Genomic DNA, 21,178 nt, shown 5'->3' on the forward strand with positions numbered 1-21,178 from the left:
ACAACGCTGAGGAGGGAACTGGATAGCACTCATTTTTGGCCGGGAAAGCAAGGGAGAGAAAGGTGGTCGTGACACAGGAATACTGCTTGATCCAGTTGAGTGGTTTGGCTCTGTGGTTCTTTGATAAAAAGTTCAGTATGTTCAGAGGGCTCACTGGAATCTTCCTCTTCCATCTGCTTCTAAGGTTTTTCACTGAGGGTGATAGATTCTACCAAGAATTAGTGCCAAAATCACAGCTCATGGCCAAATTAGATTTATCAGGGAAGAATGAATGAAAGTTCCACTCATATTAATGATACTGTTGGTTTAGAGGGGCCACTTTTTTTTTTTAAAGATTTTATTTATTCATAGAGACAGAGAGAGAGAGGGGCAGAGACACAGGCAGAGGGAGAAGCAGGCTCCATACAGGAAGCCCGATGTGGGACTTGATTCGGGGTCTCCAGGATCACACCCCAGGCTGCAGGTGGCGCTAAACCGCTGGGCCACCGGGGCTGCCCTAGGGCCACTTTTTTTTTTTTTGAGGACAGGGGAAACCGAGGTAGGCAGAAGAATCTGTCAATATGCTAGACTGTCAGAGATGTATCTGGATTTTACACAGATGGGTCTCACCAGCAGGATACTGGGTTTATTTTTTTAAAGATTTTATTTATTGGGATCCCTGGGTGGCGCAGCGGTTTGGCGCCTTCCTTTGGCCCAGGGCGCGATCCTGGAGACCCGGGATCGAATCCCACGTCAGGCTCCCGGTGCATGGAGCCTGCTTCTCCCTCTTCCTGTGCCTCTGCCTCTCTCTCTCTGTGACTATAATAAATAAATTAAAAAAAAAATTAAAAAAAAAAAAAAGATTTTATTTATTTATTCATGAGAGACAGAGAGAGAGAGAGAGAGAGAGAGAGACAGAGACACAGGCAGAGGAAGAAGCAGGCTCCCTGCGAGGAGCCTGATGTGGGACTTGATCCTGGGACCCCGGGACCACGACCTGAGCAGAAGGCAGACGCTCAACTCCTGAGCCACCCAGGCGCCCAGGATCCTGGGTTTAAATAACATTTATCGACATGCAGGGATGCCTAGGTGGCTCAGCTGGTTCAGCTTCCAATTCTTCATTTTAGTCTTGGGATTGTAAGACTGAGCCCTGTGTCAGGCTCTATGCTCAAGGGGAGTCTGCTTGGGATTCTCTCTCTCCCTCTGTCTCTCCCCACCCCGTCCCACCTCATAGCTCTCTTTCTTTCAAATAAATGTTTGTTTGTTTTAAGATTTATCAACAGTCAAATGTGCCTGAAGATTCATTACACTAATGAAGTAACTTGACCAGCAGCATTAGCACTGCCTGGGAAATTTAGAACTACAGATGCTCAGGCCCACCCCAGATCCAGATCTACTGAATGAGAGACAGGGCAGGGCCCAGATCTGTGTTTAAGAAGCCTTCCAGGTGATTCTAATACATGCTGAAGTTCAGAACCTCCTCCTCAGGCTAACAGTCCTCCCAAGTGAATTGCCATGGGAGAAGACAATTTAATCATAAAACTAGAGTTTTGCTCTGTCTACCCTCACTTTAGCTGTGAGATATAATTAACGATATCTACCATTTGCTGATTACTGGCTGTCCACTGTTCTTTAATACAATTGCCATTTATTCCTTACATTTAATCCATCACTCTGTGAACTAGTCAGTCTTACCTAGATGAGGAAAAAAGACATCAGGAGGTTAAAACTAGTAGCTCAGGGCCAGTCAGTGGATGGCAATGGGATTCCATCACAGTTAGCTTGTCTCCAGAGTCTGCCTACTCTCCATTATGTAACACATAGGTCACTTAAATGTTTCATAAATTTACCAATCCAAAAGTTGCTTCTAAATCCTAAACGTTCTTTATGTCTAAATGATTTTTTAAAAAACCAGACCTGTTTCAGACTCAGTACTTCTAAGCAAAAGGGATTAGCTTTTATGATATATAACTTACACACAATGAGTGTATAAGTGTTCATTTCGATGAGTTTTGTATATACACCTATATAATCACTGCCCCAAGCAAAATCCATTTTTCAACACTCAAGAAAGCTCTGCCAGAGGTGACCAACTTGTTCTGGATAAGCAGATGGCTGATCACCCAACCTGTGACCCTTTGCCCTTAATTTTATATAAGATAGGGGAAGCAGATGACTTATGGAAGCTATCTGAGATACCTAGAGGCCAGGACTGCAAAGCATGATACTTTTCCCACTGGAAAATGAGAAGTTAGCATCAAAGGTTCTCCTTTACTGACTTAAAATGCTGCAGAGGTGCTTTGAGTGATGTGACATGGCCAGATTGTCATCTCCCTTTATACTGTTGTTGTGTCTTCCCTTAGTGTAACATTATCAGCTGCCACTTCTCCTTATGACCTTTTCCTGCCATCCCTGCACTTGCCTCTGTCAGGCCCCACATCACTTCCAATCTGCTATGTGTGAGAAAACAAGATTACCTTGTATTACCAAACTATTAGAATAGGAATAAACAGACTTTTGTGTTTTCAGTACAAGGACTCTGTATTAACAATTTTAGCTGCTTACAGGTCTCTTATATTTCCTGCCTACTTTTGGCTGGCTCTGGTTACCTAAGGCTAATTGCTATCCTCCAGAGACGTGAGGTATTTCATTTCTCCTTGAGTGCCTTCACTTTCCCTAGGTTGCTCTAGTAGACAGCAGACGCCCAAAGAGAAATGTCTGCATTATTCCAAATACTTACTGAAAGTGCTTCTACCTTTTCATGTCCTGGGTAGAAATTCTAAGTGAACCCATATGTGGACACACCTCACCACACCTCCTGATCTTCTTCTTCTTCTTCTTTTTTTTTTTTTTTTTTTTTTTTTTTTTAAGATTTTCTTTCTTTATTTATTTATGAGAAACACAAAAAGAGACAGGCAGAGACACAGGCAGGGGGAGAAGCAGGCTCCATGCAGGGAACCCAATGCGGTACTTGATCCCAGAATTCTGGGATCACAACCTGAGCTGAAGGCAGACACTCAACCACTGAGTCACCCAGGCATCCCACCTCCTGATCTTCTATTCTTGGATGTGGAATTGGAACCAAACATGTCCTAGATCATTAGCAGTGTCTACTCTGTAGCTGAAGTGATATTTTGGAGTATCCCCTTTTATTTTAGGGTCTATCTTTATTATTTTTTAATTAAAAAAATTTTTAGAGTACTCTCTTCACCCAATATGGGACTCAAATTCACAACCCTGAGATCAAGAGTCATATGCTACCAACTTGGCCAGCCAGGTGCTCCTTGGACCTATCTTTAAATACCTAATTGTAATAAAGGTACGTTTTATAGTCCGAACCTTGGGATGCAGATCACCTAGAAAAGCTTATTTTGGTTATAGTTCATTTCACTTATCCCAGCATCTTGAATGGTCATGGTATTAGTTTCTCTATGCCCAGTTTTGGGGAAAACCTCATCACTCCCTCCACTTCACAATCCACACAGGCCCTTCTCATGCTCTAAGCCTTCCTCTGGGAGCCTGCGATAGGAAAACAGTTCAGGGTCTTTCCTCTGTTCAGAATTTACCTTCTCAGGTCTTTTGCTGGCAGCAGCAATTTCATTGATTGGGAGAGCAGATGTGTTACTGGCAAAGACACAGTGACCTGGAATCACCTGCAGGGGAATAACATTTAAGAATGTCACATAAACCCGGGAGATGACTGAAGTCTGAAGCAAAGCTAAAGTATGAGTCCTGGGCCTGGCCCTGCTCTCCCCACAGCCACTCAGACAGGAGACACTATTCACCTGATATTTACAACCACCAAGGGCTTCTGTGTGTGACCTTGTTCTCTTTCCCATTCAGCCTCCTTCCATCTCTGGCTCAGCATCCTTCCTAACCCAGAGACTACATCTCAGCAGTTAGGTAAATAAGACACTTCAGATAAACACTGAAGAGATCACCTTGAGTTAAATCTCATTCGTTTCAAGATCCAGCCTATGTGCCAATCCCTCTTCTTGCTCAGATCTGCCCTCGAATCCAGAAGTTCATGATACCTGCACCCTTTACTTTTCTAAGAACAAGTCATAACATGCATGCCTAGCTCATTTTATACAGGGTACTGTTAGAAAACTGGACACCACTGTAATTAATCTACGGCACATGAATACTATTAACTGTTAGCTTTATCACCCTGGAGAAAAATCTCTAACATAGACTGTCTCAGCATTCTGTTCATGATCCCAAGTTATTCAAGTTTTATTCAGCTGCATGCATAAAACACACGGAAGGCACACCTGTCAAATTTGTGCAAACCGGGACAGGCAAAATCCTAACATCAGAGACAGGAATCAAGGTTCAAAATACATGCAACACACTAAAGAGCTGAGTGTAAAATAACATCAATTATAAGGAGGATAAAGGTTAAATACCAAATCAAGATTTTTTTATAAAGAAGAAAGGGAAAAACCTAGAGAGGCGCCTGTTGGACAAAACCTGGCTCAGCAATCAGCTTGTGACCACGCCCCCATGATTTTAATCAGAAGTGCGAAGTCGAAAGCAGAGCGTGACCGCAAGGAAGAGTCTCAAGTGGCATGTCTGAGAGGTATGGCATCTTATTCTGGTGAGGAAAGTCTCCATGAAGAGTGGACCAATGTCTCCAAAGAGAGCAGGCAACAGTTCTCCCTTCCTGGTTCACACGTGGCTCTCCCCCGCTCCAGAGGTATTGTCTGCTTCCTCCCTCTTGAATCTTGTGACTTGCTTTTACCAATGGAAAGCAGGAGTGACACTCTGAAGCTCTGGGCCAGGCCTTAAAAAGCCCCGTTTTCTGCCCTCTTGGAAGCCAGAGGCAATGCTGTAAAGGTTTGCTCAGAGTCTGCACTCCTCTTGATTTGATCCCTCTTTCTCTTTCCCTTGATCACTAGTTTCCCAACTGCAACCACAATTTTCCAGAAGCAAATACCAACACCTAGTCAACTGGTAAAGCTCCTCTCTCCATGCTGCCTGTGTCAGCTTCTGCTGCTCCTTGGAATCTGCCTGCCACTGGCTCAGCAGTGCCCTCAAAGCCCTGTGATACCACTTATGTATCTGTGCTGAAATGCCACTTAGTACAGATGGAATACAAATCCACTCAGCTCTCTCTCAGCTGAATCTACATTACCCTTTGTCAAAAGGAAAGATTTTCCAGTGCATGGATTCCAAAGTGGAAGCTGTCCCAGGCCGGCTGCTTATCTTTTGTTTCTCTCCCAACCTGGTCTTTAGTTTCTAAACCCTCTGTAGGCTGAGTCTGTGGTAGAGCAGGGATTGCCCTCACTCACAGGGCACTTTAAGAGTATGGCCACTACTCCAGAAACTTGGAGTGCTACCAAGCCAGTTTCATTTTGTTTGCACAATCTACTAGCCCACATTTATTTAACTATAGGCTGCTGCTCCAGGCCCTGGTTCTACCTTGTACTCAGGTTACTGTCATTTGTTCCTCTCTGGGCATTTTTCCTTGTACCACCCAATACAGGTACCTGTTTTGTTCATGGCATGTAGAACACTTGGGATCAAGACCAAAGCATTTCCACAAAGTAAGCATGTGAAACCTGCCTGGAGCAATAATTCCTCCCCTACTTCCTATGCTGGCTAGATGTGAAGTTTAGTTATGGCTGTAGCCAACCCAAAATGTCAACACAGCTGGCTATCCTCCATGAGGCTACCTGTAGGTCTGGGTGACCGAACTCCCACAGAATGCTAATGAACCCTGTGCTACTTGATTTTCTTGCCTGGAGACCCAGATTTGACCTTTGTAACATATATACTGTGCATGAGTTCACAAAAAACTGATGTTTGGACATGAACAGCCCTATAACAAGAACCACAAGTTGCCTTTTAAGAACACCTGCATCTGTGTCCTCCACTCACTTAACGAGAATTCATGTACAACAGGCCTCATACTTACTGCTTCCACTTCTTTTAGCACTCTGTGCTTAAGACTTAGGTCCTCAAAAACAGCTTCAATCACCATGTCAGCCTTTTCAAAACCTTGGTAATCGAGCTGCCCAGTCAAGTTGCTAAAAATGGAGTCCCTTTCAAATGATGTTAGAGCTTTCTTCTTCACTTTATCATTCAATCTAGAAAAAATAGAGAAAAGGAGACTTACCATTTATTGAGCATCCATGGGCCAGACATTGTGCTATGTGTTTCTACCAACTCTATGAGATAATTCTATTACTCCCATTTTGAGAGAGAAGGGTTGCTTAAACAGGCTCAGAGGGACACATGGTCAAATGGCAAGGTACTAGGAGAAAGATACGTTGGCCCCCAAACTATAAGATGCCTTTCCAAGTAAAACTTACATAAACTCTATCACTCAAAAAATAGTTAAATTTGCCAAGAAGAGTAGACACAAATACTAGAATGGCAAAACAAAGATGCAGCTCTGGTAACTCTGTACCTATAACAGAGAAAACACCCAACAGGTGTCCTAGACCACATGAACTTATTTTACCTGATTACACATCATTTTGTTATTCTGTAACTGTAATCTCCTGGAAAACCGAGACAAAGCATTATTTTCTTATATTCTTAATCTACTTCCCAGTCGGCACATAGTATAAGTAGCAAATTATATTGATTACATAAAATATTAACTCAAGGTTTCTTCTTTCCCACAGGGAGATAAAAAGGATTCCTGCTACTCAAACATTTAACCGATTACTTTTCACTGCCAAGAAAAGTAGGCTCTCTTAGGTTTTAATCTGACCACACTTTCAGAATAACTGACCTAGAGTTTTCCTGAATCCCATTCACTAATTTCCTTAACTAAAAAGAAAAATTAAAGCCACGAGGTAAGTTCAAAGAAGTATTCAAAGTCTTAAAAAGTATGGGTTCAAATCTCTCGGTTTCTGACAACGATGTCAGCAGTTAGCAAACAAAATGCTCATCAGAACTCAAAACATTATTAGTTGCTCTAATTCTAATCCCTAATGAAACTGTTTTCAAGAGAGGATGGGAAACATTTATGTCCTAAGTCAGCAGCACGGTAAGGGGCACTTGCCAGAGCCTGATGTTTCTGAGACACAAAGGGAAAGCTGGGGAACCTAAATCCAAAAGAGACAGAGGGTGGGATCTATTTTAGAGCAGCAATTTCTCATTTTGGTGACTGTGATGGTGTTTGGGGATGTTTACATGCTAGTCTCAGGGCCATGTTATCAAGCACGTGCCAATTAAAAATTTTTTTTTGTCACGAATCTTTTACTCCAATTCCTTGCTATCTTACAATAATCTGCCAAAATGATTAAACCTGCCACAACTTGTATAGCATGACAGTAGCAACATAATCTCTCTGCAGAAATGAGGTCAAACATGCTGAAGCTACATAACCTATATGAGAAACATCAAAAAAACCTCATTTGACTAAAAGTCATGCATAGGACAGTCTAAGTGGGGGATCCCTGGGCGGTGCAGCGGTTTAGCGCCTGCCTTTGGCCCAGGGCGCAATCCTGGAGACCCAGGATCGAATCCCACGTCGGGCTCCTGGTGCATGGAGCCTGCTTCTCCCTCTGCCTGTGTCTCTGCCTCTCTCTCTCTCTGTGTGACTATCATAAATAAATAAAAATTAAAAAAAAAAAAAAAGAAATTGTCAAACTGTAAAAAAAAAAGGACAGTCTAAGTGCAGCCAGCTTTTCCACAGGCACAGAACTGGCCTGAAACCAATTCCCAGTCTGCCCAAGTGGCTGCTTGGTTTCCCCCCACTCTGCAAACAGGCAGTGTTTGGCCCCGGGGTGAGAAGGGGTAGGTGAGCAGGAGAGAAAGTAGTATTGACCTTTTACTAATTCAGTGATAAGAAGGAGACACAGTCTGTAAAGCCTCAGACATTGTGGAACCAAATTCTTTTCCTGCTTCTCTACAGTTGTGCCAGCCAAGAAATAGAAGGTTCAAGAGTTTTGATCCCAGCTCTACCCTCAATGTGCAGTTCTGGCATACTTCCCCACCTCCTCATCTTCCACAATGTTGTGCTGTTTCAGTGTTTCCTAATAATACAGCAGTGATATGGAAACTACCAAAATTCACAAACATGAGACCTTCTAGTCTTGATACCAAAGCACGAAATAAATGGCATGTAAAAATATCTGGTAGTTTTCTCTTCTGCAGTTAGACATTACATTTTACTGCACACTGTAACATGTACAATAAAACTAAGGGAAAGGAATCAGTGTTTCTAAAAGTCAAAGGAAACAGCTTAACCATGGAGCATCCAGTACCTACCATGTTCAGGAAAAAGGAATCCATAATGGCAAAAAACGAATAGCATATTGCTGACAGAGACAGAGAGCTGGCTTACCCTTTGAACACCTGCTGCTGTCCTCGGCCCAGCCCGGTTAGCGTAGCATCTTTAAGTATGGTCTTCAGGCCCTTATCCACAGAGACCTGGGCAATGCCGGCTCCCATCAGCCCTGCACCAAGAATGGCTAGGTCCCTAGAAGGAAAGCATGAATGACTTCTGGTAATTACTTTAGTAAAAGTGGGAGATCACCCAAATTATTCAATAAACCAACAAAAGTGGGCACAACAAGGTATTTTAAATAATTTTTCCTATAAAAATTTTTATCTATGAATTTATCTATAAATTTATCTAAAATTTTATCTATGAAGTATTTTAAATTTTTATCTATAAAAATGCCTGGAGATCACTGAAAACAAAACAAGATCACTGAAACAAAACAAAAACAACCTGATTTATGTTGATGTCAATATGAATATCTCTGGTTTCCAAACAAAAGCCAATTTGCCATGATATGCCCAAAGACTAATCTCTCTTCTTCTGACTACTTATTTTACTGATTTTACCATTTTCCAGTAAGCTTTCATTTCTTCTGAAATTTGTGCCATTATCACCCTTACTTGGATTACATCAAAATTCTCCTGGATGTTTTCTTTGCTTCCAGCCCTTATCACACCCCTCCTCACAATACCTCCATACATGCACATTGCTGCCTTTTCTACCCTCCAACTTCTCTTAAACTTCTTAGGACCATCTGGCTTACCCCACAGTATTCTGGAATGGCTTCATATTCACTATTTTTGTTTCTTCAATTAAATTCTAAGTATTTTGTGGGCCAGAGAGCATATCTGCTTATTCTCTCTCTCTTTTTTATTTTTATTTTTTCATAATTCTGGAGCAATATGCCATGCTCCCATAGTAAACAACTAAAAAAATTTTTCCAGAACATCTTCCTTCATAAAAGCCGAAGTTAACAGCACTATGTAGACTTAAATTAGAGTTGTAATACTAGGCGGCCCCAGTGGCCTAGCGGTTTAGTGCTGCCTTCGGCCAGGGGTATGATCCTGGAGACCCAGGATCGAGTCCCACGTTGGGCTCCCTGCATGGAGCCTGCTTCTCCTTCTGCCTGTGTCTCTGCCTCTCTCTCTCTCTGTGTCTGTCGTGAATAAATAAATAAAAATCTTAAAAAAACCAGAGTTGTAATACTAGGATAAAGTTTCATTCCTAACAATTCTGATTATAATTTTCAAAAATCATGTTTATGACCTGAAAAGGAAACCTAATTTCAAGTTCTGGAAGCATCTTTTAAATGTAGCTTTGTAGTAACACATGCATTTCTATGTTTAGTGTTTGTTTTTTTTAACAGTATTTATTAGTATTTTTAAATATTTTATTTATTTATTCATGAGAGACAGAGAGAGGCAGAGACATAGGCAGAGGGAAAGGCAGGCTCCCTCTGGGGAGCCTGATACAAGACTCAGTCCCAGGACGCCGGCCAGGATCGTGACCTGAGTCAAAGGCAGATGTTCAACCACTGAACTATCCAGGTGCTCCAAGATTTATTTATTTATGAGAGATCATATGCGTGTGCATGGGGGTGGAGTGGCAGAGGGAGAGGGAGAGAGAATTTCAAGCAGATTCCTCACTGAGCATGGAGCCCGATGGGGGGGGCTCAATCCCATGATCCTGAGATCATGACCTGAGCTGAAGTCAAAAGTTGGAAGCTTCATGGACTGAGCCACCCAGACGCCCCTACATTGTTAGTTTAATTAACTGGAAAACAGTGAGAAAACAGGATAGAGAGACATAAAGAATAGGGCTAAAAAAGGTATTTATTGCATGAAAACTAAAAATTTGTCACAAACAGAAATGACCCCACAAAATTAAGACAACCATAGAATAGGAGGAAATCTGCAATATATATTGCAGCAAAGAATTACAACTTGGGAAATGAAGAACATGCATGTGTCACTTAAAAAAGACATGGGGCACCTGGCTGGCTCAGGCAGCACAGCATGTGACTCGATCTCCAAGAGTCAAGAATTCAAGCCCCACATTGTGCGTGGAGATTACTTAAAAAAAGGACAACCCACTAAAATGGGGAAGGGTTTGTATAAAGCAATTCTGGGATGCCTGGGTGACTCAAGTCAGTTCAGTGTTTGACTCTTGGTCTCGGGTCAGGAAATGATCTTATGGGTTGCAGAACTGAGCCCTGGTTTGGGTTCCGAGCCCAGTAATGAGTCTGCTTGGAGTTCTCTCCCTCTGCCCCCACCCCGCCCCAATCTTTCTTGGGTGAGTTTGCTCTCTCTCTCTCAAAAAATAAATTAAGGGCAGCCCAGGTAGCTTAGCGGTTTAGCGCAGCCTTCAGCCCAGGGCGTGATCCTGGAGACCGAGGATCGAGTCCCACGTTGGGCTCCCTGTATGGAGCCTGCTTCTCCCTCTGCCTTGTGTCTCTGCCTCTCTCTCTGTGTCTCTCATGAATAAATAAATAAAATCTTAAAAAAATAAATAAGTAAATAAATTAATATTTTTAAAAAGCGCAATTCACTAAAACAAACAAACTGAAAACAAAGATGCTTAACCTCCCTCATAACATGGGATATGCAAATTAAAATGAGATATTCTTTCCCCACCAGGTTGGCAAAAATTGTAAAAGCATCAGGGGGGGATGTACAAAAATTGTTTTTTTCACTGCATGGCTGATGGAAGTATGTATTGTCCTACTTTGGAGGACAAATTTATTAAAACTAAACCTCACGTACCCCACGAACTAGTAATTCTATTTCTCATTATCTACTCCAATGAAAGTATTTATGCATAAGATGACAAACTGCGACGAATAGTCATACAGTGTTCGTAATCATGAAAAACTGCAAAGAGCCATCAATCCATCAGTAGAAGATTAAGAGGAATAAGTTAACTGATATGTACCAATATGCACAGTCTCCAAGCCATACCACTGAAAGGAGCCAGTTACAGGCTTCACACAGAGGATTCCTTTTATAGTACAATATTCAAACCATAAACACAAAATACTATCAGTTAATATTTAACTTTATAACAGTTTTCTTAAAAAGAGTAAGTCCATTTTTTGCATAAAAAATTAATTAAAAAATAAAATAGATAAGGAATTCAAATGATTATCCAAGGTAAGGGGGAAGAGCCTAGAGACAGAAGTGGAGGAAGCAGAGGGCATCACTGGCAGCTGGGAAAGTAGAAAAAAAAATCCCCTTTCTTTAATTCTTCAAGGTTCTTCTTTTTTTTAAAGTTTATTTATTTAAGTCATCTCTACACCCAATATGGGGCTCAAGCTCATGACCCTGAGATCAAGAGTTTTTTGCTCTTCCTACTGAGCCAGCCAGGTGCCCCTATTCTTCCAAGTTTTAGTAAATCTGTTCACCCTATTCTGCCTTGGGTACCCTATGATTAATTCCTCATCTCCTTTTTCCCCAATTTATTTCCAAGTTAGGCCAACTCTTGCATCACCCTGTTTTTCTGTACATTTAGTTCTGAGTTCTTGAAAATCTTTAAAAATTAATTAATTAATTAATTCATGAGAGACACTAAGAGAGAGAGGCAGAGACACAGGGAGAGGGAGATGCAGGCTCCATGCAGGGAGCCTGATGCGGGACTCGATCCTAGGACTCCAGGATCACACCCTGAGCCAAAGGCAGATGCTTTAACCGCTGAGCCACTCAGGTGTCCCGAGTTTTTAAATTTCTGATTCAAGGTGATTCTTATCTGCAAATGCTTATTTAAGGATATCTGATTCAAATTTGGAAGTGTTTTGTTATAGTTTTCTTCTGTATTGTGACTGCTTTAGGGGGGAGAATCTTCATAAGCCTAAGTATTTTGATACTTTTTCTTACTTCTTCTTATATGAGATGCATGTGGATTCTGCCTTTTTCGTGTATTTGGTATAATAATACCCTCTCCAGATGGCATTATGTCTAGCTGCCTATGACAGGAAGAAGTATATACAGATAGGAGGAGGTGTCTGGAGTAGCTCATTAGGTTTCATTATTTAAGAGGACTCTGCAGTTGCAAAGTGTAGTCTCTTTAATTGATGGCATTTTTTGGTAGATAGAGGGATGGTGGAGTAAAGGGGTAGGGTGAAGAAGTAGCAGTTGGTGTGTTTCACAGTTGTAGGATTTTGCAAGACTCTTAATACTTTTCTCTCTCTCTCTCTCTCTTTTTAATACTTTTCTCTCTTGCTTCCTTTTATTTACTGTTACAGTGAGGTTTCCCTCTTACATAATGAGAAGTTAGTAGCATATCTGCCTTGCACTTATGCTATGCATGGGGAATGGGTGACTTTTTTGTCCTTGTTAATGTTTGATTTTTGTAGAATGTATGAAGAGATGCTGACATAAGTGCTTAAGTGGCCATCTTACTGTACTACAGCACCTACTGATTGCAGGATACTGTTTCCATGTTGGGTAGAACAAACACAACTGGACTGGTAATGATCCCTACTGATCACCATGTGTGCTGGAGAAGTAGTTATAGTTGTAGTTCATATTATATTTGGAAATCAGCCCTCTGGGCTAGCATCGTTATCTGTCTCACCCAGATTTCCTACCCATTTTTTTTTTTTTTAAATTTATGATAGTCACACACACACACACACAGAGAGAGAGAGAGAGAGAGAGAGAGAGAGAGAGAGAGAGAGAGAGAGAGGCAGAGACACAGGCAGAGGGAGAAGCAGGCTCCATGCACCGGGAGCCCGACGTGGGATTCGATCCCAGGTCTCCAGGATCGCGCCCTGGGCCAAAGGCAGGTGCTAAACCGCTGTGCCACCCAGGGATCCCTTATCTTCTTTTTTGGATTGTAATGTTGCTAAAGGTGAAGGAGATGGAGAAAGTAGTAACATTAGTTGCTCTGAAAGCCCTCACAGTAGTTCAGCTAAAGCAGTATTACTTAACCTTGGCATTACTGACATTTTTGATTATTCTAATTCTTAGGCTTGTCCCATACACTATGGGGTGTTTAGCAATATCCCTGACCTCTGCTCACTAGATGCCAGAAGCACCTATAACAACCAAAAAATGTTTCCAGACATCATCAAATGATCCCTAGGGTGCAACATTCCCCAGGCTGAGAACCACTGAGCTAGAAGGTGAATTTAGGGGCATTAGTAAATTTAAAATGTTGAAAAGCTTTTAGGCAGCATAATATTGAAAGTCTTGCTAAAAAGAATAGACATGAAACAGGCAAATAGTATCTTAAATATTTAGGTTGTAGGGCAGCCTGGGTGGCTTAGCGGTTTAGCGCTGCCTTGGGCCCAGGTTGTGATCCTGGAGACCTGGGATCAAGTCTCACGTCCAGCTCCCTGCATGGAGCCTGCTTCTCCTTCTGCCTCTCTCTCTCTCTCTCTCTCTCTCTCGAATAAATAAATAAAATATTAAACAAAATATTTAGGTTGTAAATTAGAAAGACAAGCCTTTAACAATCAGAATGAGGCTATATATTTTTTTATGAGGAAGAAGTATGAGTTCCCAGGGATGGTATCTCAAATCACAGGAAGACACAAGATCAGTAAACATCGTATAGTTGTGTCTGGTTTGGGACATAAACCAGACTTCTAGGGGACATCAATAGCAAGACAGGAAAGCTGCTACAGAAGCCAATAGAGAGGTCTGGAGAAAACTCAGGCTGAAAACTTTGAAAGCCAGAAAGTTGTTAGGAGGAAGAGGGATCTAATATGCTCAGGATAGAAGACATGTAGGCAAGACGGAAGGTAGGAATCTAGCTTTGCAGTGAAACCCACATAGGCTCCATAAGGCAGAGCTGAGCTTACTTTACTTCTTTCTGCGGAGCTCCAAATTTATTCTTCTTACACAGGACCTGACCATGATAAAGTCCCACCAACGCCTTTGATTCTTTGGTCATTGCAAGCTCTCCAAATTTCTGGAAAATAAAGGAGAACCAAAAAAACAGTGGAACTTCAGAGTCTCAGCGATGGGAGTTCCTTCAGTCCGATTTCCTTGCAGAGTAGAGGTAACACACACGGAACCCCGAGTGCTCCATGGCCCCCGTAATGTCTTATCTGTGGTACTTTCTGACTACTACTGTGAAAAGGGTTGGATTCACCCGAGCTCTAGATTCTCTGCTCCAGAGGTGGTGGTAGCTAACCTTTTTCATGTACTAGAATGTTACGGTCAAAACGGACCTTTCATGGTCCTCTCAATCAACCCTCTTATGTTGAAGACTGGGAAGAGGAGGCTCAGAGAAATTAAGTCACGACAACACCTCAAGCGGCAGGATTGGAACTCATATCCTAGCAGTAGGACTCTCAATTCTGGGTCTCTTTTGTTGTAGCAGGCTGTCTGCATGACACCTATAGCTCTGAAAAGTCCCCTAATGCTTACAGAGAGCCACTCTCAGATTAGCAGTTAAGAATAAGATTTTGGGACGCCTGGGTAGCTCAGCGGTTGAGTGGCTGCCTTCAGCTGAGGGCGTGATCCCAGGGTCTTGGGATCAAGTCCCACATTGGGCTCCTCGTGGGGAGCCTATGTCTCTGCCTCTCTCTCTGTGTCTCTCATGAATAAATTATATATATATATATATTTATTTTTAAAGATTTTATTTATTTATTTATTCATGAGAGAGAGAGAGAGAGGCAGAGACACAGGCAGAGGGAAAAGCAGGCTCCATGTAGGGAGCCTGACGTGGGACTCAATTCCAGGTCTCCAGGATCATGCCCGGGGCCAAAGGCAGCGCTAAACTGCTGAGCCACCCAGGCTGCCCCTAAATAAAATCTAAAAAAGAAAAAAAAGATGAGATTTAGAGTCTAGGTTTGACAGAACTGAGTTTGAAATCCTGGCTCTGCCATTTCACAGCTGTCAAGCTTTCTTCATCCTTAAAATGGGAAAAACAATACTTATTTTACAGTATTGCTGGAATTAAGTGAGAATGCTAGTAAAATGACTGGGACTCAATGTCAGCTATCATCATCATCAATATTACTAGCATTTACCAGTATGGTTACATGGTTACAAATAGCATTTCAAAGGGAATCCCCCAAATAAAGTTGCTTTCATGCCCTAATATGCAACAATGTTCTACTGATCTTGATACAGTGTATCCTATTCAGTAAACCAGTGATTTTTTTTTTTAAAGAGAATTTTTTTTTTAAGCTTTTATTTATTTATGATAGTCACACAGATAGAGAGAGAGAGACAGAGACATAGGCAGAGGGAGAAGCAGGCTCCATGCACTGGGAGCCTGACGTGGGATTCGATCCCGGGTCTCCAGGATCGTGCCCTGGGCCAAAGGCAGGCACTAAACCGCTGCACCACCCAGGGATCCCAAATCAGTGATTTTCAAACTGTGGCTAGAGACCCATCGGTGGTCATGAGGTTAGTGGGTCGTACACATAGGAAATATGAGTACAATGTACACAGTGAGGACAATGATTTGTGAAACTTGTGCTTCAATTTTTCTGTACATATGTATATATGTAGCTGGTTAGGAGGTAAAAGACTAACTCAGAATGCACTGTAGTAAGCAACCAATACAAGAAATGTTTTCTCTTGAATATGTCCTGAGCATATTCAGATACCTTCTGTCTTATTATCAAAGAGCAGTCATTCTTCAATGATTGCTTAAAACTTAAAAATAACTGTAACCACTTAAATCTATAATACCACCAATTTGTTGGAAAAGTGGGAAGAGGTGAGGCTTGTTCACATGCTCCTCTGTGTTCTTTCAGTTGCTACACAACATTTCCTTCCATTTTCTAATTCACCAAAGAGAGGCTGGCCTTCAAAGTTTTATCTCTAGGCCCTAATGAGTAAGAAATGTATTCTTCTCTCAATGTATTCATTTTTATCACAATATAACCAGCCCAACTCCAGAACCAAAACCTCCCAATGATTCATTTGAAAGAATTAGAACTCTGGCCCTGCTTTCCCTACTTAAACCCTCATTACTGAGAGCAAGTTCAAGTAGCTGGGATCACTGACCACTAAGGTGTTCTTAACATCTATTCACTGAGAGTAACCCTGAGAAATGATAGTCACCAGAAGAAAAACATTTTAGATAGACTTTGGGTACCTTTCCTTTTCTCAGCTTTATAAAGAGTTCTAGATCTTGGTTTTTCAGTAGCTAATAAAAAATTCAAAGGAAAGAACTTTACCTGAGATTCAGAGAGATAGCCAGCATCGTTCCCTTGTTCAATTCCAGTCTTTACCACCTAAAAAATACATAAAGCATTTGTTCATTGTTGCAAGGGATGGGTGAGATGCTCACTACCATGAATAAAACTGCTAGTTCATCAGTCTTCAAAGAGTAAGCCAAAAGTCTGGAAGGGGAGTAAGAAAGACAAGAGGACTGAATGGCTGCTTGCTTAAGACTTACTTTATTCTTGGGCCACCTGGGGGGCTCAGTTGGTTGAACATCTGCATTTGGCTCAGGTCATGATCCTAAGGTCCTGGGATGGAGCTCAGGAGATCTGCTTCTCCCTCTGCCTATCCCCTCATTTGTGCTCACTCTCTTGCTCTTTTTTCCCCCCCTCTCAAACAAATGAATAAATCTTAAAGAAGTTTAAAAAAAAAAAAAAGACTGACTTCATTTTCCATCTCCAAGACTACTACTAAAACTAGCATAAAATGGAAGGAAATGAAATAGAAGAAAGTAATAAAAGTCAGAGTGGGAAAAGACGACAGAGGTCCCACAGTTCAAACTCTTACCTCCTTATCCACTTCTAGACCACTATCCCACCAGAGAAAGAGCTGCCACTGGCACTGCTCAAGTCTGAGAAAAGGTTTCCCCTTCCTTCTTGCTAAAATTAGGCTCTTCCAGCTTCTCTCTTGCTCTCCTACGTTAGTAGGCACATCCCCATAGTTACACTCTCAGCCCTTTTCTCCTGTGCATTCTTCCTCAGGCCGATGGTCTCCTCTGTCATGTTACTCATGAATTCTATAAATTCAACTTAAACATTTGAGGGAAGTCCTATCCTAAGTCCAAGTATAAAAGTCAAATTGACCCTGTATTCAATCACCACAATTTATGAGAATGAAAAGTGGATAAAAAAAAAAAAAACAACCCACATATGAACAAATCTACATTCTTATCTTTTGTGTAAACTGTCACTTAAATTTCCTGACACATCTAAACTCAGCACTTCTAAAACTTAACTCATAATCTCTTTTCTTTGGCAAGTCTCTTACTACCTTCACCTCTTTACTAATCTATCTTGGGGTCTTTCTTACTCAAATGTCAAGTCTGAATGACCAAGATAGCTTCCAACTTCAAGTCTCTACTTGTCTCTCTTTCTAAATTGTTTATGACTTACTAGGACTATTATCTCTATGATCTATACAGGATGAAGGTCAAATTTCCAAATTGATTATTGTCCAAGTTCTAAAATCTAGGTTCATTTGGCCTTTTTGCACACATTTCAGTATCCTACAAAATCTGATCTCGTTAAATGTTTCTTGAAGAACCTCATGCTTTCCAGCTTCTGTAACTTTGCCAAAATGCCCACCCTACCTGGTACCACTTTCTCTTCACTTTCCAGGTCTCAGGTCAAATTCTATGATGCTCTGGGACGCCTGGGTGGCTCAGTGGTTGAGCACCTGCCTTTAGCTCAGGGCGTGATCCCGGGTCTGGGGATCGAGTCCCACATTGGGTTCTCTGCGGGGAGCCTGCTTCTCCCTCTGCCTCTCTCTCTGTCTCATGAATAAATAAATAAAATCTTAAAAAAATATTATAGGAGGCTCTTCCTAATCTCTCTGGCTTACAGTGACTGTTGCCTCCTCTGTGCATTTAGCAATCTTCCTCTGTTCAATTATCTGGCAGTGATCCCAGGGTGGCATCTAACATCCCTTCCATTAGTTACCTGTCCCAGCACAGACACACATCTAATCTCCCCAAACTGGGAGATGGGTGTGGGAAGGGAATCATGTGTCCTATTTATGCATTTTGGTGTCTTTCCTCAAAATATATTTGTTGGCTGATTTATTCCCCATTTTCAAAGTCTTAGATTACATGTTCTCTTAATCTTAGATACTAAAGACTGAAGACTAAAGAGTTTCTAAGTTTTAAAGTCTACCTTTAGACAGAAGTTCTTAACCCTGTGATCATTTTATTTATCCTCCCTGACCTTTTTCAGAACTTTTCTGTATCATTACACTTTTTTGATAATTACAGCAATGGGGAAGTCAATAAGACATTTTAGGTACTGTAATGTTTTCAACCGAGGCCATCAATTTTGTTTCAACTACCTTTTAATTAATGCCCAGGATTTTACTGGCCTTGTTATTCTGATATAACAGGGTTTTTTTTTTTTTCCTGTTTTATAACTGGTAGTTTTAAATTTATTATGCCCAGCACTCATTATTCCCAAAATAATCAGTTTATGAGCCCTCATAGCTTGCTTTATTTTTAGTGAGTACTGTAATAACAGAATTAAGAACTATAGTACCAGAAGACATAGTTCGGAATGGCAGTAAAGAATACTGCTCTATAAAGGGAGGAAACATGAGAAATGTGGGAATATGGGGTGAAGACTCACATCGATTATTTTCAGAGGTGCAGGATAAAGGCCTTTGGTCTGTTTTCGTACTTTTTCTTCCACCTTTTTGTAAACCTGTTGTCTGACAAAAGGAATACTTAGGGCATATGACGTCAATTCTGCAAAAGAAAATGGTTTTTAGATACTTACTGGAAAAAGCCTAGTCTCCCTTCTTAGTTTGTTCTGTAAACTCCATAAAAATGCAATAATTGTAGCTATCTGAAAGAACTTTTCACTTTGATATACAAAATCCAAATTGCAACCTAAGCACTTCTATACACATGATTTAATTAGCTGATAAATACTAAAGTTGGGTGTTGGGTGCATGGGTGTTTATTACAGTATTATATACTATTCTGCTTTTGTATTAATGCTTCAAATTTTCCAAAATAAAAAATTGAAAAAAAAAATGGCTGTAACCAACCAGTGTAAGGTTTAGGACTTGATCCTAGAGCAGTTGTTACACTTCTTAAGGACGACTCTATACTTAGAGTAAAAAAAAAAACGCATTTACCTCCTTCTCATTTTAACACAAAATTAAACTCTCTGGAGAGAACCTTTGCCTTAGTTCTTTAATAATGACACTCACTTTCTACTAATCCCTTGTCTCTCTTTATAGAGATTTTCTTATCAGATAGTCCTTTGGCAAAATTAACTGCAACTTCCTCTAAGTATTCAATTGTCCGTTCCTCTGGAGGTTTTAATCCTGGTCCTGTAAAAATGAACACAACAGATTAGAATGTAAATCATTTTCAGCATAGCTTTCCATGTTATACTAGAGACTGGTAGGTGGCAAGTTATGAGCTATGGACTCAAAGAATAGAAGAAGTAACACTGAGCTATGGTGTAACAATGTACTCTAGATAGAAAACCAGGTTTTAAGTCTGGCTTCCATTTCTGAGTAGGATGTAGAATGTCTCATGAGGCCTGTATTCTTGCTGCAAAACTGCAGACAAAAATGAATAAACTGTAAAACCACACATTCATAAAGTTATGAGAGAGTGGTAGAAGCAATGAGGACCAAATGAACTAAAATTCCAGACAGGGAAGAGCTTGCCTGAAGTGAACTGATGATTGCTGGATGTTTTCTTTTCTGAGGTTATGATTCTTTTGGGCATGGGCTGAAGATTAGAGTTGGCTCAAGCAGAAGGATGCTCCTGGGAGCAAGTGAAATGATCAGTTTTAGGATGTCATGTACAATACATCATAAGCTAGAAGAAACCAAATGCAAAGCTAGTCTTTCCCATGGAACATTCATGGAATTCTAAGGTGGTATAGGAGGCTGGAAGGGCTGGGTCAAAAAGCTGGAGGAAAATCTCTCACAGTGTGATGATGTGTAGCACATAAAGTACTTCTATAGAGAAAGGAATATGCCAAAAATAATGTAACTCATTTTCTACTTTAGGCATCTACTCTATACTGAACTTGTTTGAGGAAAGAGACTAAAGAGATAGGCTCCGAATTTCCAAAGGCTATTTTTACAGGGTTGTGTAAACAGACATCCTATGTCTGTTGGTGGCTGGGGTTCAAAAGGCAATTTTGTGCAGTCTTGTGGTATGAAGGAAACAAAATCCCAATAGTAAGAGGAGGCTGAAACAAATTTGCAATCATATTTTTATCTCTCTTATGATACATGCCTTTATTGTGAAAGTATGTGAAAGAGGATGAAAAAGAAAAGCCTTGGGATGCCCGGGTGGCTAGATGGTTGAGAATCTGCCTTTGGGCACAGGTCATGATTGTAGGGTCTGGGATGGAGCCCTGAATTGGGCTCTCTGCTCAGCGGGGAGTCTGTTTCTCCCTCTTCCTGCCACTCCCCCTGCTTGTGCTCTCTCTGTGTGTCTCAAATGAATAAACAAAAACAAAAAGCTCCAACTTGTGAGAGGTAAAAATGCAGAGGGCCCACAAAAGTCTCAAGGAGCCTGCAGGGAGGCCAGTGCAGCCGGAACCTGTGGAGTAGAGTCCTGGAGGGCAGCTGCTCCACAAAAGGAGGACTCCAGGTACCTACAGAGGGCCCCTGAAACTCTGTATGAGTACTGTTAACGACGTGCATGAGATGAAACTGCAAGAGGCAAACTGACTGATACAAACATGCAGAAATGAAGACAGAAGTAGCAGACAATGTTAGAAAGGCTATTGTAAATGCATGCCATACATTCAAGAAGGTAGAGGAAAGCAGAAACATAATGAAGAGAAACTGAATACATAAAAGTGAATCAAATGTTACTTCTAGATAGGAAATGAAAGATAGACAAGATTGGATTAATAGCAGATTATACACCAAAGAAGAAAAGATCAGGAAACTTGAATACATGGCAATAGAAAATATATAGATGGAAAAAGAAAAATTGCTTCATTTTGGGACCGTATCAAGTAATCTCACATAGGTGAAGTTGGAACCGCAGAGAAGGGGTGGGGGGAAGATGGGAAAATATTGC

The 21,178-nt window shown here is 41.1% G+C and overlaps 1 protein-coding gene across 1 annotated transcript in view; it reads right to left on the reverse strand.

The window, feature by feature from the left end:
- HADHA (hydroxyacyl-CoA dehydrogenase trifunctional multienzyme complex subunit alpha) overlaps positions 1 to 21,178 on the reverse strand; it is a 45,335-nt gene that overhangs the window by 3,562 nt on the left and 20,595 nt on the right. The window contains exons 8-14 of the mRNA XM_055327110.1: positions 19,333 to 19,455; positions 18,744 to 18,862; positions 16,365 to 16,421; positions 14,025 to 14,134; positions 8,285 to 8,419; positions 5,900 to 6,071; positions 3,546 to 3,632 (exon numbers count right to left, since the gene is read on the reverse strand). Coding sequence (XP_055183085.1) covers positions 3,546 to 3,632; positions 5,900 to 6,071; positions 8,285 to 8,419; positions 14,025 to 14,134; positions 16,365 to 16,421; positions 18,744 to 18,862; positions 19,333 to 19,455 — 803 coding nt within the window. The remainder of the gene's footprint in view (positions 1 to 3,545; positions 3,633 to 5,899; positions 6,072 to 8,284; positions 8,420 to 14,024; positions 14,135 to 16,364; positions 16,422 to 18,743; positions 18,863 to 19,332; positions 19,456 to 21,178) is intronic.

Source organism: Nyctereutes procyonoides, unplaced genomic scaffold (assembly GCF_905146905.1).
Source record: "Nyctereutes procyonoides isolate TBG_1078 unplaced genomic scaffold, NYPRO_anot_genome, whole genome shotgun sequence".
Classification (NCBI taxonomy): domain Eukaryota; kingdom Metazoa; phylum Chordata; class Mammalia; order Carnivora; family Canidae; genus Nyctereutes; species Nyctereutes procyonoides.